Consider the following 14,283-nt stretch of genomic DNA (forward strand, 5'->3'; position numbering starts at 1 on the left):
AACCCCCTTTTATTTTCTCCAGACAACTCCATGAATGAAAAACAGTGCGAGACTGGACAGGTCTGTCAAAGCTCCATTGGGAGTTTGGATTATGCATTGCTGCATTTCCAAGAATCCCCTGGCTCTACTTTGAGCATCAGTGCATGAAATGCTCTGCCTTGGTGATTTTGCCAAGGAGCAAAGAAGTGGAAATAGGAGAAAGCCCCACGTGTATTACTACCCCTGCTTACTCAGGCAGCAGTGATCACCCAGACACAATTCACTACCATGACAAAACCACCACAAAGCCAGGTACAGCTACACATTTTGGTTGCTCACACCAGAAGCAATGTAAGGTAAATAAAAAAACAATTTAATTGGACATGATACTACTTTTTTTTTACTGTCACGTTCACTATATTCTATCACTTCTTTCAACCGATGTCTAAACAATATACCAGATCTCTAAATCATTTGGAACAGCAGTCAGCTTTCATACTTCAGAGCTTGCTTTTTTTTTTTAAATGAAAATAGAAAAACCTCAAAAAGTTATTTAAAGCAGTGTACTGATAACTATTAAAAAATATGAAGTCATAGGGTACTTTATTCTACCTGAATCTTTGAGGAATTCAGCAATTGATGCAATTGCCCAACATGCAATTAGAAAGCATATTAAACATTGAAGTATGTGCAAGTGAGCCTTCATTCATATATATGGGCATACTAACTGTCACCCAAACAGGCAGAGACATGTAGAAAACAATGTATCATTTCCTTGAGAAGAATTTTACCTATAGCTGCATAGCACTACCAATATGCCTGAATCAGAAGGAGACTCCTGCAAGATACTAAGGACAGAATTACTGCTGTTTGAATGTTTCAGTCTGACAGAATTACAGTGTAACATCAGACATTCTCATGGCAGAAACAATTTGTTTTAATACCTCCAGATAGAGTGAAGTTCATCTGACAGCTACTGATTAAAACATGTTTAAAACACTGCCCGAGTAGAAAATTTTTCAAACACTAGGGTCTAAGTTGGGACATGCTGCAATTGGGAAAGGCAGCTCAGGTACAGGGCCACAGTACACAGCGTTTCAGCGATGCCAGGCAGGGCTCCAGCCCACAGGGCAGGCCTCCCTGCCCATGGAAAACCTCCACAGACACGCAGAGATAAATCCAGTTTTGGAAGCTAGCCAGGATCAAAATGGCAGAGATGACAAAGGACATTAGCAAGTTTTTATAACAAACCACATTTATCTCTGTCCAAAAGTTCTGCAAGCTGTTAGACCAGTTAGCTATTTTAGTGCTATCTAAAAATGTACTTTCTTAAATGAAAAAAAGCAGAGATCTGACACAAAACTGTAGATACAGCACAATGAAAGATGTTAACACAATGAGGAAGTTAAACTTACAGCCACTGTTACTTGCTCTGTGCCTAAAAACCTCAGTATAACTCCCTGGGTTCTGCCAATAGCATTCACAGCAGTAATTAGCTCCATTTATTTTTAAACTGTTACTCAGAGTAAGATACTATACTTAAGAGAGAAACCTCTGCCTCCTGCTGTTTTTTTGCTCCTGTCTGTGCTGCTGCCAGTCTAAAATGTTCTCCGGTTCTCTTACTGTCTCTGCAACACTGAAATGTAAAACACTTTCATAAATGGCGCTTAAGCATCAAAACCAATACTAACTAGAAACAGTGTGCTTACATCGACATTACTAGGAGCAAAGACCAGCTACAAATGGTTCTCAGAATACATCAGTTTGTGCTGAGGACCTAACTTCCACACAGTACTATATTTTTCACACAGCTCTTTTCACCACTGCATCTCAAAATTAGAACAAAAGACAGAGGAGATGGTAGAAGCATGGTATCAGAAATATTAAAGCTAACTTCAAGTGTTTGTTCCTCCAAATGCTCCTACCTCTACAAAAATAGCACTTCATCACTTAAAAATTTCAGGATTCCTCTGGATGCAGGCATCTCAGTCAGCCACAGACACTTCCAAAACATTCATCCTTAAATAAGCACAGATGTGGGCTAAGACCTGTGTCTCCTGGCTTATTGACAAATGTTAAATGGACTTACAATGCCTCCTGTCATGTCTGCTAATGTAAGGCTAAAATCAGATTGTTTTGTTCTGCAGGCACACAACAGAAAAGAAGCACTGAAACAAGTTTTGCTCCATTTTTATGTATTATGTACAGTATCCTATAAAGTAAAATGTATATGTTTAGAATTGATGTTTTCAGACTTTAAAGGTTTCATACTCAAGATTCCCTCTCATGCTCACTGTTATGATGACAATGTTCCTAGTAAGTTAAATTTGGCTCCTCTTGTATCCCTAAACACACTGCCTGCTACAGGAATAGAACAAACAGAACAGAGGTGGGGTGACATGAGCACACAGCTATGATTCCCTCTAGCTTAGCATTCATATTTTTGTAGCTTCTGTTTATAGGGAACTCAGAATTTCTTTCTGTAAACAGAAGCCTTACCCAAACAACAAAATAATAACCAACAGACAAATGTTCAGCCATTTTATTAAACTCAGTACCTACAAAGTTCAAATACAAGAAGCAGCAGTCAATAAGAAATATTAATGTTTAAGTTTCTTTTCATTAGAAATTAGAAAAGTAGATTACCATCTAGATCTTTCCAACTTCTACTTTTAGGTTTTTGACACTCCTTTAACTCAAGCTGTCAATCAGCTTCGTGGAAATCAAATATTTTCCATGCAATCCCCAAACTGCCATGTCTTATTTTAAAGAAATTGTCTTCAATATTGGCTACTACAAGAAATCCAACATTTAAATTCCTCTTTTCTCATGACATGAATTCCCTGCAAAGTCGGTGGAAGACAGGATTCTGCTTGTCCAGTTGGTGAAAGAAATATCTAGAAGGCAAAATACATTGCAACCTCTACATATGCAAGTAGATTGACATCTAGTGTTAGAACACTGAACTACAAAGCCTATACCATATACAAAAATGGTGAATTTCAAGCAAACCAAAAAATCGTTTAAACCACAGGAGAATCAAATCCTCCGAATACAAACACACTAATCCCCACACTTCCCAATAGCTTTACAGCTGAAAATACTGTGGCCAAAGCCAATTGCAATTTAAGCCTCCCATGATAGACTGACATGAAGCCTTATGCATGAGTTCAGCTATGGAAACACTCATTTTGTGGCTGAGGAACTATAAATGACCTTTACAGTACAGTAAACCTAGTCAGAGGATCTCCAGGTTGCTTCATGTCTGTAATGATGGCTGAAGAATTTGTCCATGTACACATATATATCCTGTAGTTCATAAAATTCATGATTATTCCTAGAAAGGTATGCAGTACTTCAACTTCTAACCATTTTATTTCATATCAAACCTGAATCTAGCATAGTTTCAGTCCCCCAATATGCTAATACATATGAACTCCGCATTTATTGCACTACCTTTAAACAACACATATCCAAAGCAAAAAAAAAAAAAAGAAAAAAAAAGATTAACAATTCTGTCATATCTACCAAGTTACAATGGGAACATCTCAGGCTGTGTCCAGTTGAATCCCTTCATTGACACAGACCACATGAAAAGGTTTTTTCCATCATTTTAATTGCATCAAGAACTCTAACAAAGCTTTAGTAATAGCTCAAGTTCAGTAGCAAATAAGTAACCTTTAAAAATTGATACTAGCATAGGAGAACCCAATTTTAGATCCCTGAGATTTCTATACCCTCCAGTTGAATTAACTTATTAGTTCCTGCACATTAAATTCACCATGAGAGTTTGTTACAGTTACACACACCAGCATATCTCAAAAAAAAAAAAAAAAAAAAGTATTTACACACTTTCCCCAGTATTACTCTATCTAAAATAACAGATATCTTTATTTGTTTTTTAATATCTAGTATTGACCATAGCCTACCTATAGTACAAAAAATAGCGTGGACATTTAAAGAATCTGTATTCCAGTTTGATACACAGCGATATCAGTGCTTCTGCCTAGCAGTCCTAAGGCTTAAGAGCGACACAGGCTAATACCTGTTCATGAACATGTCAGCAACATTACTTCCACGACTGATTACATCCAGAATGTCCAAAGAGCACTGTATTCTGTATAAAGCCCATTTCCTCCTTTTTTTTTTTGCAGTACTAATGACTGAGGAAGTATGGCTTATAAACAAGAAAAGAAGTGATATTTTAGCAGCAAACTTTAAAAACCAATGTGATACTCAGGAAAGAAACAAAGATAGGAAGATGGAAGAGAGGAACACAGGCTAGCTGGTCAGACAAGGTTCTTTCTCTAGCCTGGGATAAGCTGAAGTACAGAGGCAGAAGACTGCATAACTTGTTGGTGTTTATGACTGAGAGACCCCAAATACCCTCATTTCTGCAGTGCAGGCCAAAGACCAATGCGTAGTGGTGTAAGTTGTCTCTAGATCACTGTTCTTTAGCACAATGCATATAGCCATGACTTCTACAAGTCTTTGTAGAATAAATTAATAAAAAACTTTTACAGCCATCCTGCTAAAGATTGAAGGCTAATAGCAACATCATTACCTAGAATCCAACTTAATTAAGTAGACAAAGATGCTTTTGTTCCTACAACATAATCTCAAAAAATGTTAGTCACCTTCTTATTCTTTCCAGTCATGTCTCAGTTCGCTGTAGTTCCAAAATTTCTGCAAATGCTAAACGCATTTTCCTGACACTTTGGTCAGTTCAGGTCTACCTGCAAACTATTCTTGTCCACAGCAATTTTGTAAGACAACTAAAAAAATACCATCTTAAAAAGTTGACAAGTATACTCACACTACAACTCCCAACCAACTTACGATTTAGTTACAATACCAACATTAGGATCTCTCTCCTGGCCCCCGCCAAAGTTTCCTTAAGCATATTCATTTGCTACTCATAGGTGTGGATATTAGATGCTTTCCACAGATAGTATTAGCCTATTGCTAGTATTGACATGATGCCCTTGTCTGTGCAGCCACCCTTTTGCATCAGCATTGGAAACTGCTCTTGACACGTACTTTGTCAAAATCAGTTTACAAGCCTCCTACTGAAGTATGGAATTGCACAGCAGCAGCTGGAGTTGTTTGAGGTGTCATCTGCATGTGTGTTCTCACTCCAGGTATTCTTAGAGAATGCTCACAGCCTGTCCACCCCCATTCTTATGCTCTGTACAAGTATATTAGATGGATCACAACCATTGCTATCTCATTTCCTCAGTCACAGCATTCTGGAATTGTAAAGCCTTTAAAAAAGTGTAGAGGGAGAGGGGCAGACGTATGGAAATTACACCTAGGGACAATGCAACCTAAAGATACTGGTAAGTCATTGCTTTATATATTTGAGTGACTGTCCACATTCAATTCCATTCGAGTCCTTCAGGACAGTGTTTTATTATTCTGCATTTATCACCTAACATTATCACCAAACTAATACCAAGGAGCAGTAACAGTAATACATGGAACATACAAGCACCTAAAGTGAAAGTTCTCCCCCATTTGTTTCAACATTTCCAACTATTACTTCAATTTTTAATTCATATTAATTAATCCAAAAGCACTGGTTATCACATTGTGTTCTGATAACCTGTTGTACTAAGTGATATTTAATTACCAAAATTCATTGTTTCAAAAGTAAATCTGACTACTTGTTTGACATTGATTCTGAATGCTAATCATTAAAAAAAAAAAAATAATTTTGTCAGTTTCTAATACTGTGGATATCACCAGAAATCAATGTTCCATTTTACTCAGGAAAAGTTAAGGCTCTAGGGAAGCTCATACAACAAGTCAGAAGTGAGTGCTAAGTTAAAGATTAGGCTCTGCAAACTGTACATGTACTTGGAGAAATGAAACTGAGTGGCTCACAGTGCCATTTTTGCAAGGATACAACAGAAAAGAGTCTACACACTGAAATAAAACTTTCCTGACAGTAGCTATACTGTACACATCAAGTCAACCAGAAAACAGTTTCTTGGCACTGTGTACATCCTACGGAGTTCTGAAGAGAAAGCTAAAAAGAATTTGCTCGATACTGAAGACCTTGCCAATCTCAAACATATCCAGGTTTGCTTCCCAAACAAATGATTTTCACTAACTGTACAAGCAAGCAGACCCTGAGGGAAAAATCCGTAACTTGACAATTTTTCCTTTGTGCTAGCAACCCAACGATATGAAACTAACTGGAAAAACACCTAACAGAAATCCATGACTGTACCCAACAGGAACTACTCGGGAAACATTAAAAGAATGTTTTTTGGAACAAAAAAGTTGCTTGTAGCATCTGTCAGGTCTGGGAAGCAAGTTTGTGCAGATTTACTTGATTCCATTCACCAAAACTTACATGTTAGACATGCACTCTGTCATTCATAATGTTATTTTTAAAATTTATTCCTAGCAAAACCAGTTTCTCTCCTCTTCACTCTAATTCTGATTCTCCAATTCCTTCCCTAGCATCCCTATTCTGTATGCATCTATTTGCATCTATTGTTTCACTAGACACAGGCAGTTTAAAGATCAGTTTCACCATGATAAATCAAGAGATTTTGTATTTGTAAGCATCTACAGGCAGATAGACACCACACAAACCACAAATTGCATGCTTCCATATATCCCACAATACAAGAACTCCAGCATTCAAAGAAAGACTGCAGGAGGTAAAAAAAGGAATACTAGAAAGGAATACTGAACGGAAGAAAAAAGTAAACAGAGCCCCAAGTGACATGAGATCCTCACTCTGCAGAGAATCTCTGATCATGAAGCAATTGATACACCCACTGTATGTTATAGGTTCATAACTGCATTCACCATACGACGTTTTCACTTTGCTGTGAGGCCAAGAAATTCAGGGGGCCCACTCTAGGTTCAAGTATAGCTCGGGCTCAACATACTCCAGAAAACCAATTCAGAATTCAATTAATCCAGCTATTATGAACATGGATTCAGGATCTGCTTTTCCTCATTTGTCATTAGCATTGCTATAATCAGACCCAGTGTAATAAGACAAACATATCTTGGCATTACTTGCACAGTTATTTTCTTCACTACAGCTAGATATCAAGTGTTTGGAACAACAAAATGTGCAGTGAACTTACAGCACAGAACAAGAAACAGCTGGAAACTATTCCTAAAGCTCTTACTGTCCTCTTTTCACTAAATATTATTGCTAATTCCACACATTCAGGTTTATTAATCAGGTGCCAGAAAAATCAGACAACCAGGAAAAATCATATGAGATCTTTAAAATAAAATTCAGTCTTTGCTTGCCTTTGGGTTTTGGCATCATCTTAACAGAGCTTATTTTTCTATGACTTGCAAGGCTGGGAACCTTTTATTTATTTTTATAAACAGAAGTTCGATTCCTACATAAGTTTGTACCAAGGACTGAGACTTTAAGAAAAGAGGTGAAGTATTGTCACAAAAATCTTAGTTGGCAATACAGTCAAGCAAGACACTATCACTGGGTCATTACTGAATTAAGCAGTCAGTGTGCCTGAAGATAAGCTTCACAGAACAGCCTGTTGCTCTTCTCCATAAAGTTAGTTACTTTATTCACCAAATCCAAACCTAAAACATATCAAAGTTTATTTGCTTGAGGAACGGCCCTCTTTATATAACTTAAGTTACAGCTGTTATCCCCAAAGTTTTACTTCTTTTTTCTTTAAGAAAGGTGAAAAAGAAACTTTCCATCAAGATCTGTATGCTTTGAAAAAACCCTCAATTTATGAGGGTGGCCTCCTTTATTTGTAAATATCTTTGAATTGTTTATATTTCATGGGGAAGAGTTTCTGTCCTCCAGTCAGTTTGTATCACTATAGCAGTACAAGCATCCAAAACTTTTAGATAGCCACAAGAGGAATCGTGTTTTCTGCCAAGCTGTAGTGGAGTCAGAGCAACCGGGAAGGCAAAAGTGTTCAAGGATTTCCATGTCTGCTGGTATAAAGACAGCTCCTCTTCTGCTGTAAAGTGACAGAATCAAGGACATCATCATTTAGTGCTTGGTTCTCCTGCCTTACTCTTTCTTTGACCTGGCTATAGAACCAGAACTAACAACTTCTTTTGTGTCAGCGTTTATCAGAGTACTTCATCTTTTAAGAATTAAGCAGAATTTTCTTAAATTCTACCTATTAAAACATAAATGCTTGTGTTAAATAAGGTAACAGAGTTATGTTACACCATTAAGGACAACCTTTTTTTCTTTAATTATGTAGGAACTTGTTTTTAAAGGTGCAGTTCGCTGTAGAGACTGAGATGACTGCATGAACAATGAAGAGAACACGTTACGCTTGCCTACTAAACAAAGTATGCTGAGGGGAAGCATGCACAGCTCTTCCACTTCAGACTCCTGTATTTAGTTATGGCCTTGAGGTTAGTTCCAGAAGCCACTGCAGGTTACCCTGCTGAGCTGCTTTAAGAGCAAGGAAGCTGTTTGAGAGAAGCGGGTTACCAACCAACATGCTCTAAACAAGCCACCAAACATGAGCTCAAAAAGGACTGTGCATCCCACCCTCGGGCAAGCCTGTGTCACCCCCTTCACGTTCATTTCACTGCTGCCAGCTTTCACTTGTGGATTTGCCTAATCTTGGGACCAGCTGAACATGACAATTCTGGATTATATTTTAGGAGGTGTTGATCAGAGAACTTATTTCTACCTACTGACAGCTGTTAAAAATTTACACTTGCTACGTATCAGATATACTTTGACAACAATGCATTATTCAAAGTACTATAAATTCCCTGTCCTTTCCCACTTTGTCCTTTGAGGTTTTTCTCTAAGGTCAGCAGCAAGCAACCCCCTACCAGGGAAACCACTGCTGTAAACAAACACTTGGCTACCCTGGGACAGACTCACATCGACCAGAGGCTTTACATTTTTATTGCCTTCGGTACTGTGCCATTTCTCTCCCTTTTCTTCCAAAAGAATACTGGGTTTGACAACACATCACCTGGTAAAACTGAGGGAAAAAAAATGCTGTTTTTGTCAAGTGCCCCATATCTCAACAGCACACGTCAAGCCTTTGAACAGATGATGAAACAGAGCAAGGCAAACATGTTTCCCATAAAAACTGTCATGCTTCAGTCAGGGAAATATGTGCAGACAGGCCCTCGCACCAACAGATACCTGAGCTCCATATTCATACAGAAGCTATCCATTTCAAGATTAATGCCATAGCTTTTGATAGCCACGTTAGCTGGTAAAACATTTGGAGCATTTTAATAAGTTCTGTTTCCAAAGCACACAATAACAGACCTTTTATACTTTTCTGCGGGGAGTCACGTTCCCAGTGACACGATCCCCTTGGGAGTAGACAAGTTTCCATGCAGGACTCCAACTAAAGCCATGAACTTCATTTTCTCCATTGGGAGGACCCACAAGAGCAGAGCCTGTACCACACAGCCTTTAGCGTTAGGGACACCGCTGCCAGGGGAAAGGCGCCAGACAGGTCCCTAGCAGGTGGGATCCCTGCCCAGGCCACAGCAGCCCCTGCAGCGCCAGCATTCCCTCCGTACCCACCCCACAGGGCTGATTGCTCCCAACATAAAATATTCAGTATTTCTCATGACGCGTGGGGCTCAATATTTAGGTTGTCAGCCTCTTACATACTTCTGGTTGGGAATAACAGGAAAGACTCCTTTAATAATAGCTTAGAAATAACAACCCAGGAACTAACTTAAATGGATTTTTGTTAGCCTAGATTCAGTGAATAATTGTGACTAAACCCAGGCAAAGGAACAGCTTTAAGATGAAAAACTTTTTTTTTTTTTTTTCCAAAGAAAAGAGTACAGGTCCAGTTTTTTCTTTGCTTTTAAATATTTATCCCTGGATCTTGAAAGTCCCAAGAAATCTGTTGTATGTACTTAAACAGCCTAGCAGAGAAATCCTGCCTGCTGTTTTGGTCCTATACCAAAACCCTTTAGAAGGATAATGAAGACAGCATCACATTTCATAAGAGATTTCCCGAACGCCTGCTGAGCTGACCTTGTTTACAAGTGCTCACTGAAACAATTAATTGCTTGTATTGCTTGTACGTTCCACTCCCAACTGCTGGGGCTGAGTTTCCTGCCTATACTGTCCATATGGACACTGGCCAAAAAGAAAATTTCTGTGTAATTATCCAATTAATTATTATCAATACTAGCACTTAACAAGAAAAATTGACAGTTGGTATACATAACCACTTCATTTCTATCATGCAAGAACTACAAAGGCATTGGTTTTCTTATTAATAGCAATGAAATAAGTTGAATGGTTTTGTTTTAAGCTACAGAGGATGAGAAAGACAAGAAGAATAGAGTGGTGAAATCCTGGACCAGGAATCGGGAAACAACTTGAATGGTTCCTGTGAGACTGTGCCAGTCAGTTCCTCTCAGTGCTATGGCGTTCTATTTGTACATTAATACTCACACTCCCTGGGTTTATTGCTTAATTTTACTGTCTACTCCTGGGCAGTAGCCATCTCTTACCTGTTAATGAGGCAGAATGGGGCCCTGACTGACTACAGCCTATAGGGTTTTTCACGTTGTACCATTTAACGTCAGTGGGATTTTGAGGGCACAGCAGTCATTTTTCAATGTACCTTGGGAACCCTATCTGCCTGAACGTTCATGAAGCTGACCACAGTCTAGCTATGTGTTTTGGTTGGTTGGTGGTGGTGTTTGTGCTTGTTGTTTTTATTTGTTTAATTTTTTTTAAGCATAAGTAGACATCAAGTGATGTTTGCGACAAGCAACGGGGATCAACTTTTATCTCCAAAGCTGAGCAATGCAGCTCAAGCAGTTTCCTAGCCAAACAAAGTGTAGCATGGGCAATAGCCAGTTGCAAAAGCACAAATACAAATTTGTGTACACAATTCCAGCCATGGATAGAGTACAGGTGTGATCAAATGGAAGACATGTAGCTAATCTAAGAGTGAACATGTTCATCTTCAAAATGAATTTTTGAGCAAAAACCCTCAATTTTCTCTCAAACAGGAGCTAGCAGGATTTGCTTTCCAAAGAAATTTACATCAGAATGTCCTGGCAGGTCGTCTGTGAGGTTGCTGGGGAGCCTGGGCTTTCAAAGTTTGGTCCCAGGACAGCTGCAGTATGCAGGCTTGCTAAACACCAGTGCTTCCAACATTCCTGGCTCCACAAAGCCTCCACAGAGCTTGCTCAGGACCAGAGTCCTTTCAGTCCCTTGAGGAAAACACATGTTTCCAGGCTCCAGCTCCACAGTCTGCAAAAGCAGAACAGGTCAGGGAGATCTCAGACTAGCAGACAGAAGCCATCTCGTTATCCTAAAGCCCTAGCAACTCTGTAACCATATAAGTTTGCCTACACGGTCTGAAGTTGGAGTATATACTTGTGCTGTCCATAGTAGTTTCTAGTAGTGGCCTTAACATCAAATTTCAAAGAATTGCATACTACATATGACAAGCAAAACCAGAGGCTTAGGATCAGCATTTGTACAGCATAATAGGATTTCACAGAAGTCCCTACGTAGCAGACCAAACCTGCTGCAAAAATATCGTTATTGAAATCTCATTAAATGATTGCTGGGAGACTTGGGAGCTGGAATAGACTGTTTTTGGTGCCCTAGATGGTTTGTTTTCTAGTCACTGCTAAAATGCTATAGACTGAAAACAGAGAAGGAGAACTATTTGTCCAGGACACTCTCCCATCAGAATGGTCATTGCTTGCAAACATGGAACATCAGCTGCTTGTTTTAAAGCCTGCTTTTCTTTCATAAAGTTCTGAATATTTGCCAGACTTTTTTTTCCAGACTGATTTTCTTTGTTCCTTTAGGAAAAAGGAAACAAGCAGGAAGAGCCCACAGCATCACAACATAGGAGTGCAAGTCAGAATATCCACAGAAAGAGCTTACGATGCATGAACAGAATATTCATTATAGATTATTCATTATAGATTAAAACAACTGTTTCACCCCAGCCACAAAAAAAAAAACAACAATACCGGCTTTGAAAAGAAAGCTTCTAATCCAGTAGCAGAGCGAATATAATAAGTTAACTCAAGAGCAGAAGGATGAAAGGACATCAGATAAAGTCAAAGGGCAAAAAGACAAAGATGCCCTGTGATGTTTAGCTGCAGGTATCGTTGGCTACTTCTTGGTTCATGCTAATATCAATTAGTACCTACCTACAGAAAACTTCACAATTCAGATAAAACCAGATCCAATAATTTTATATTATGATTTACATCATTTTTGGCATGGCTTCCTGGAAAACATCGAAAGAGTCAGAACCATCCTACACAACCTTTGTGCCAATCTGTTGAGATGCAATAGCCTTAAGTAACACAGCAGTTTCAAAAACTTTAAAGTGCCCCAATCTATTTTGAGAGAAACCAAAAGCACTTCAGAATTTTGAGACCAAATAAAATATACTTCTATGAAAAAAAAGCAAAATGAAAGTTGCCGTTCTGATGTGCTTTAAGAACCAGAGATCTTGTCAGCTGTTATTCCTTTTATAACTTGTTTGAAAGGTCACATGAAGACTGTGGCCAAGATAACTTAAATCGTTAGAGCTCATGCACATCTGTATGTGTCTGTACATTTATGCACATCAGTTCAGCCTCAATGTCCTAGTTTCTTCTATAGGAAAGCAGAACAAGTTCCTCATTTTTCTTCCTATTATGCCCGTGTTTCTCTGTAGGCAACGTGAGCAAGCTCTGCCATGTGCTAAAATGACTAGAAGCTACAGGGTACCATTAGTAAAGCACCAGACTCAAGCTAGAAAACCCCTCTGAAATGCGCAGTGCAGCAGCTTCGGCTCCATGCTGTGTCAACCATCCCACAGTTTTCGGCTGTTTGAAAAGGAGCAGAGGAAGACCCTGCTCAAGAAGACAAACAGAATGTTGCATCACTCAAGCACTAAATTTATACTTAAAAAACAAAACCAGGTATCTTTGTCAAATACATCACCCATAATAATTATTTCAAAGAAACCTATACTTCTCAAGTACATACTTTTATTTATAATTACTAAATTGTTGCCAGAAGTCTATTTTTAATTGTGTGCACAAAGTTATTCCCCTTAATAAACTGGAGTAAAAAAAAAAAAAAAAAAAGAACTCTTCACAAATATTAGTTTAAACTGAACTTTTACTCATTAGCATTTCTATAAACATTGCGTTGGAGCAATGAAGACATCTGGAACAATCTTTCTTTGGCATAAAAAGCCAGATTAAGGGCCTTGAACTATTCTACATCCTCTTGTAAAAGGGGATGTAGACTACAAGAGAATATCTCCACTCTGAAAATCAGTGTTACACATGGTTCCAATGATTTCCACTATGCAGAATATGTGTCTGCATAAAGCCCTCAAATGCACTAAAAAGCTTCCAGCAGCAGCAGCACATCTAACTGGCAGTTGTTTTGAGAAGTCTCCTAGAAAGCTCAGCCAATCCTGCCTACAGAATTATTCTAAAATAGTTATTGAGATTTAGTTAGGATTAAAGTCAAAATAAGTCTTTTTTCAGGCATATCAAAGGCATATTGCTTCTAATTAAGTAAGAAAATACCTACATTTATTATTCAGATAACTCCATTTGCCTGTGTTTGTACAACAATCCAATACAGCCTTGCAATCCTACGTTGCTTTCACCTAAGCAACGGATTTAAGTTTCAGTTATCACTGACAGTCACCACCTAAGGAAAGGAAGACTGGAAAATCGCAGCAAAAAACCTCAGGTACTAATACTGCAACAGCTTATGGGGCAGAGCTCTGGAGTCGGTCAGCTGTACTGCCGGCAGGGACCACCGCCCGGGTGGGGCGCGGCGGGGAGCGGGGCCACGCGAGACCCTGCCGACAGTGGGGGCGGAACCCGCGTGGAAAAAAAAAAAAAAAAACTCGCCTTGAAGAAGAGATGGATTCTAGCATTAGAGTCAATTTCAACTGAAATTAGAGGGGTTTCAACTGAAGCACACAGCTGGCAGCATCTACAGAACACGAACAGCGACACCTAGAGCCGAAAAAGCAAGGGAAATTAAGTTTTATATGTAGGAAGTTCAAGACCAAATACTTTCTAGTAGTCACCAATCTTTGACAACATGAAGTCTTCTTTAAAAACAAATTGAAAACATCTAAAAATCAAAAACCTATTCTTACCTGAGACTTCCTGAATTACCATCAAATTCACCGTGTGAAACCCTAGCCTCAGGGAACTCTGAGTGAATATAACCACTTTTCAACACTATCACCATTTCAATACAAAATATACCAAAGTCAGCCTTCCTCCATTAATTCAGAAAAAAAGAACAAAAAAAAAAAGCTGACATTCAACCTTAAG

At 38.7% G+C, this 14,283-nt stretch overlaps 1 protein-coding gene across 10 annotated transcripts in view; it reads right to left on the reverse strand.

Moving 5' to 3' along the window:
* The window catches only part of ACYP2 (acylphosphatase 2), a 38,108-nt gene that overhangs the window by 18,112 nt on the left and 5,713 nt on the right, over positions 1 to 14,283 (reverse strand). The window contains exons 4-5 of one of the 10 annotated variants that reach the window (XM_040554077.1): positions 13,849 to 13,956; positions 11,943 to 12,825 (exon numbers count right to left, since the gene is read on the reverse strand). The exons of 8 other annotated variants lie outside the window; for them this stretch is intronic. In XM_040554077.1, the coding sequence (XP_040410011.1) occupies positions 13,896 to 13,956 (61 nt within the window). In that variant the 3' untranslated portion in view covers positions 11,943 to 12,825; positions 13,849 to 13,895. Of the gene's footprint in view, positions 1 to 11,942; positions 12,826 to 13,848; positions 13,957 to 14,283 lie in introns of those variants that run through there. One more of the 10 variants, XM_040554075.1, reaches the window with a different exon arrangement.

Source organism: Cygnus olor, chromosome 3, assembly GCF_009769625.2.
Source record: "Cygnus olor isolate bCygOlo1 chromosome 3, bCygOlo1.pri.v2, whole genome shotgun sequence".
NCBI classification, from domain to species: Eukaryota; Metazoa; Chordata; class Aves; order Anseriformes; family Anatidae; genus Cygnus; species Cygnus olor.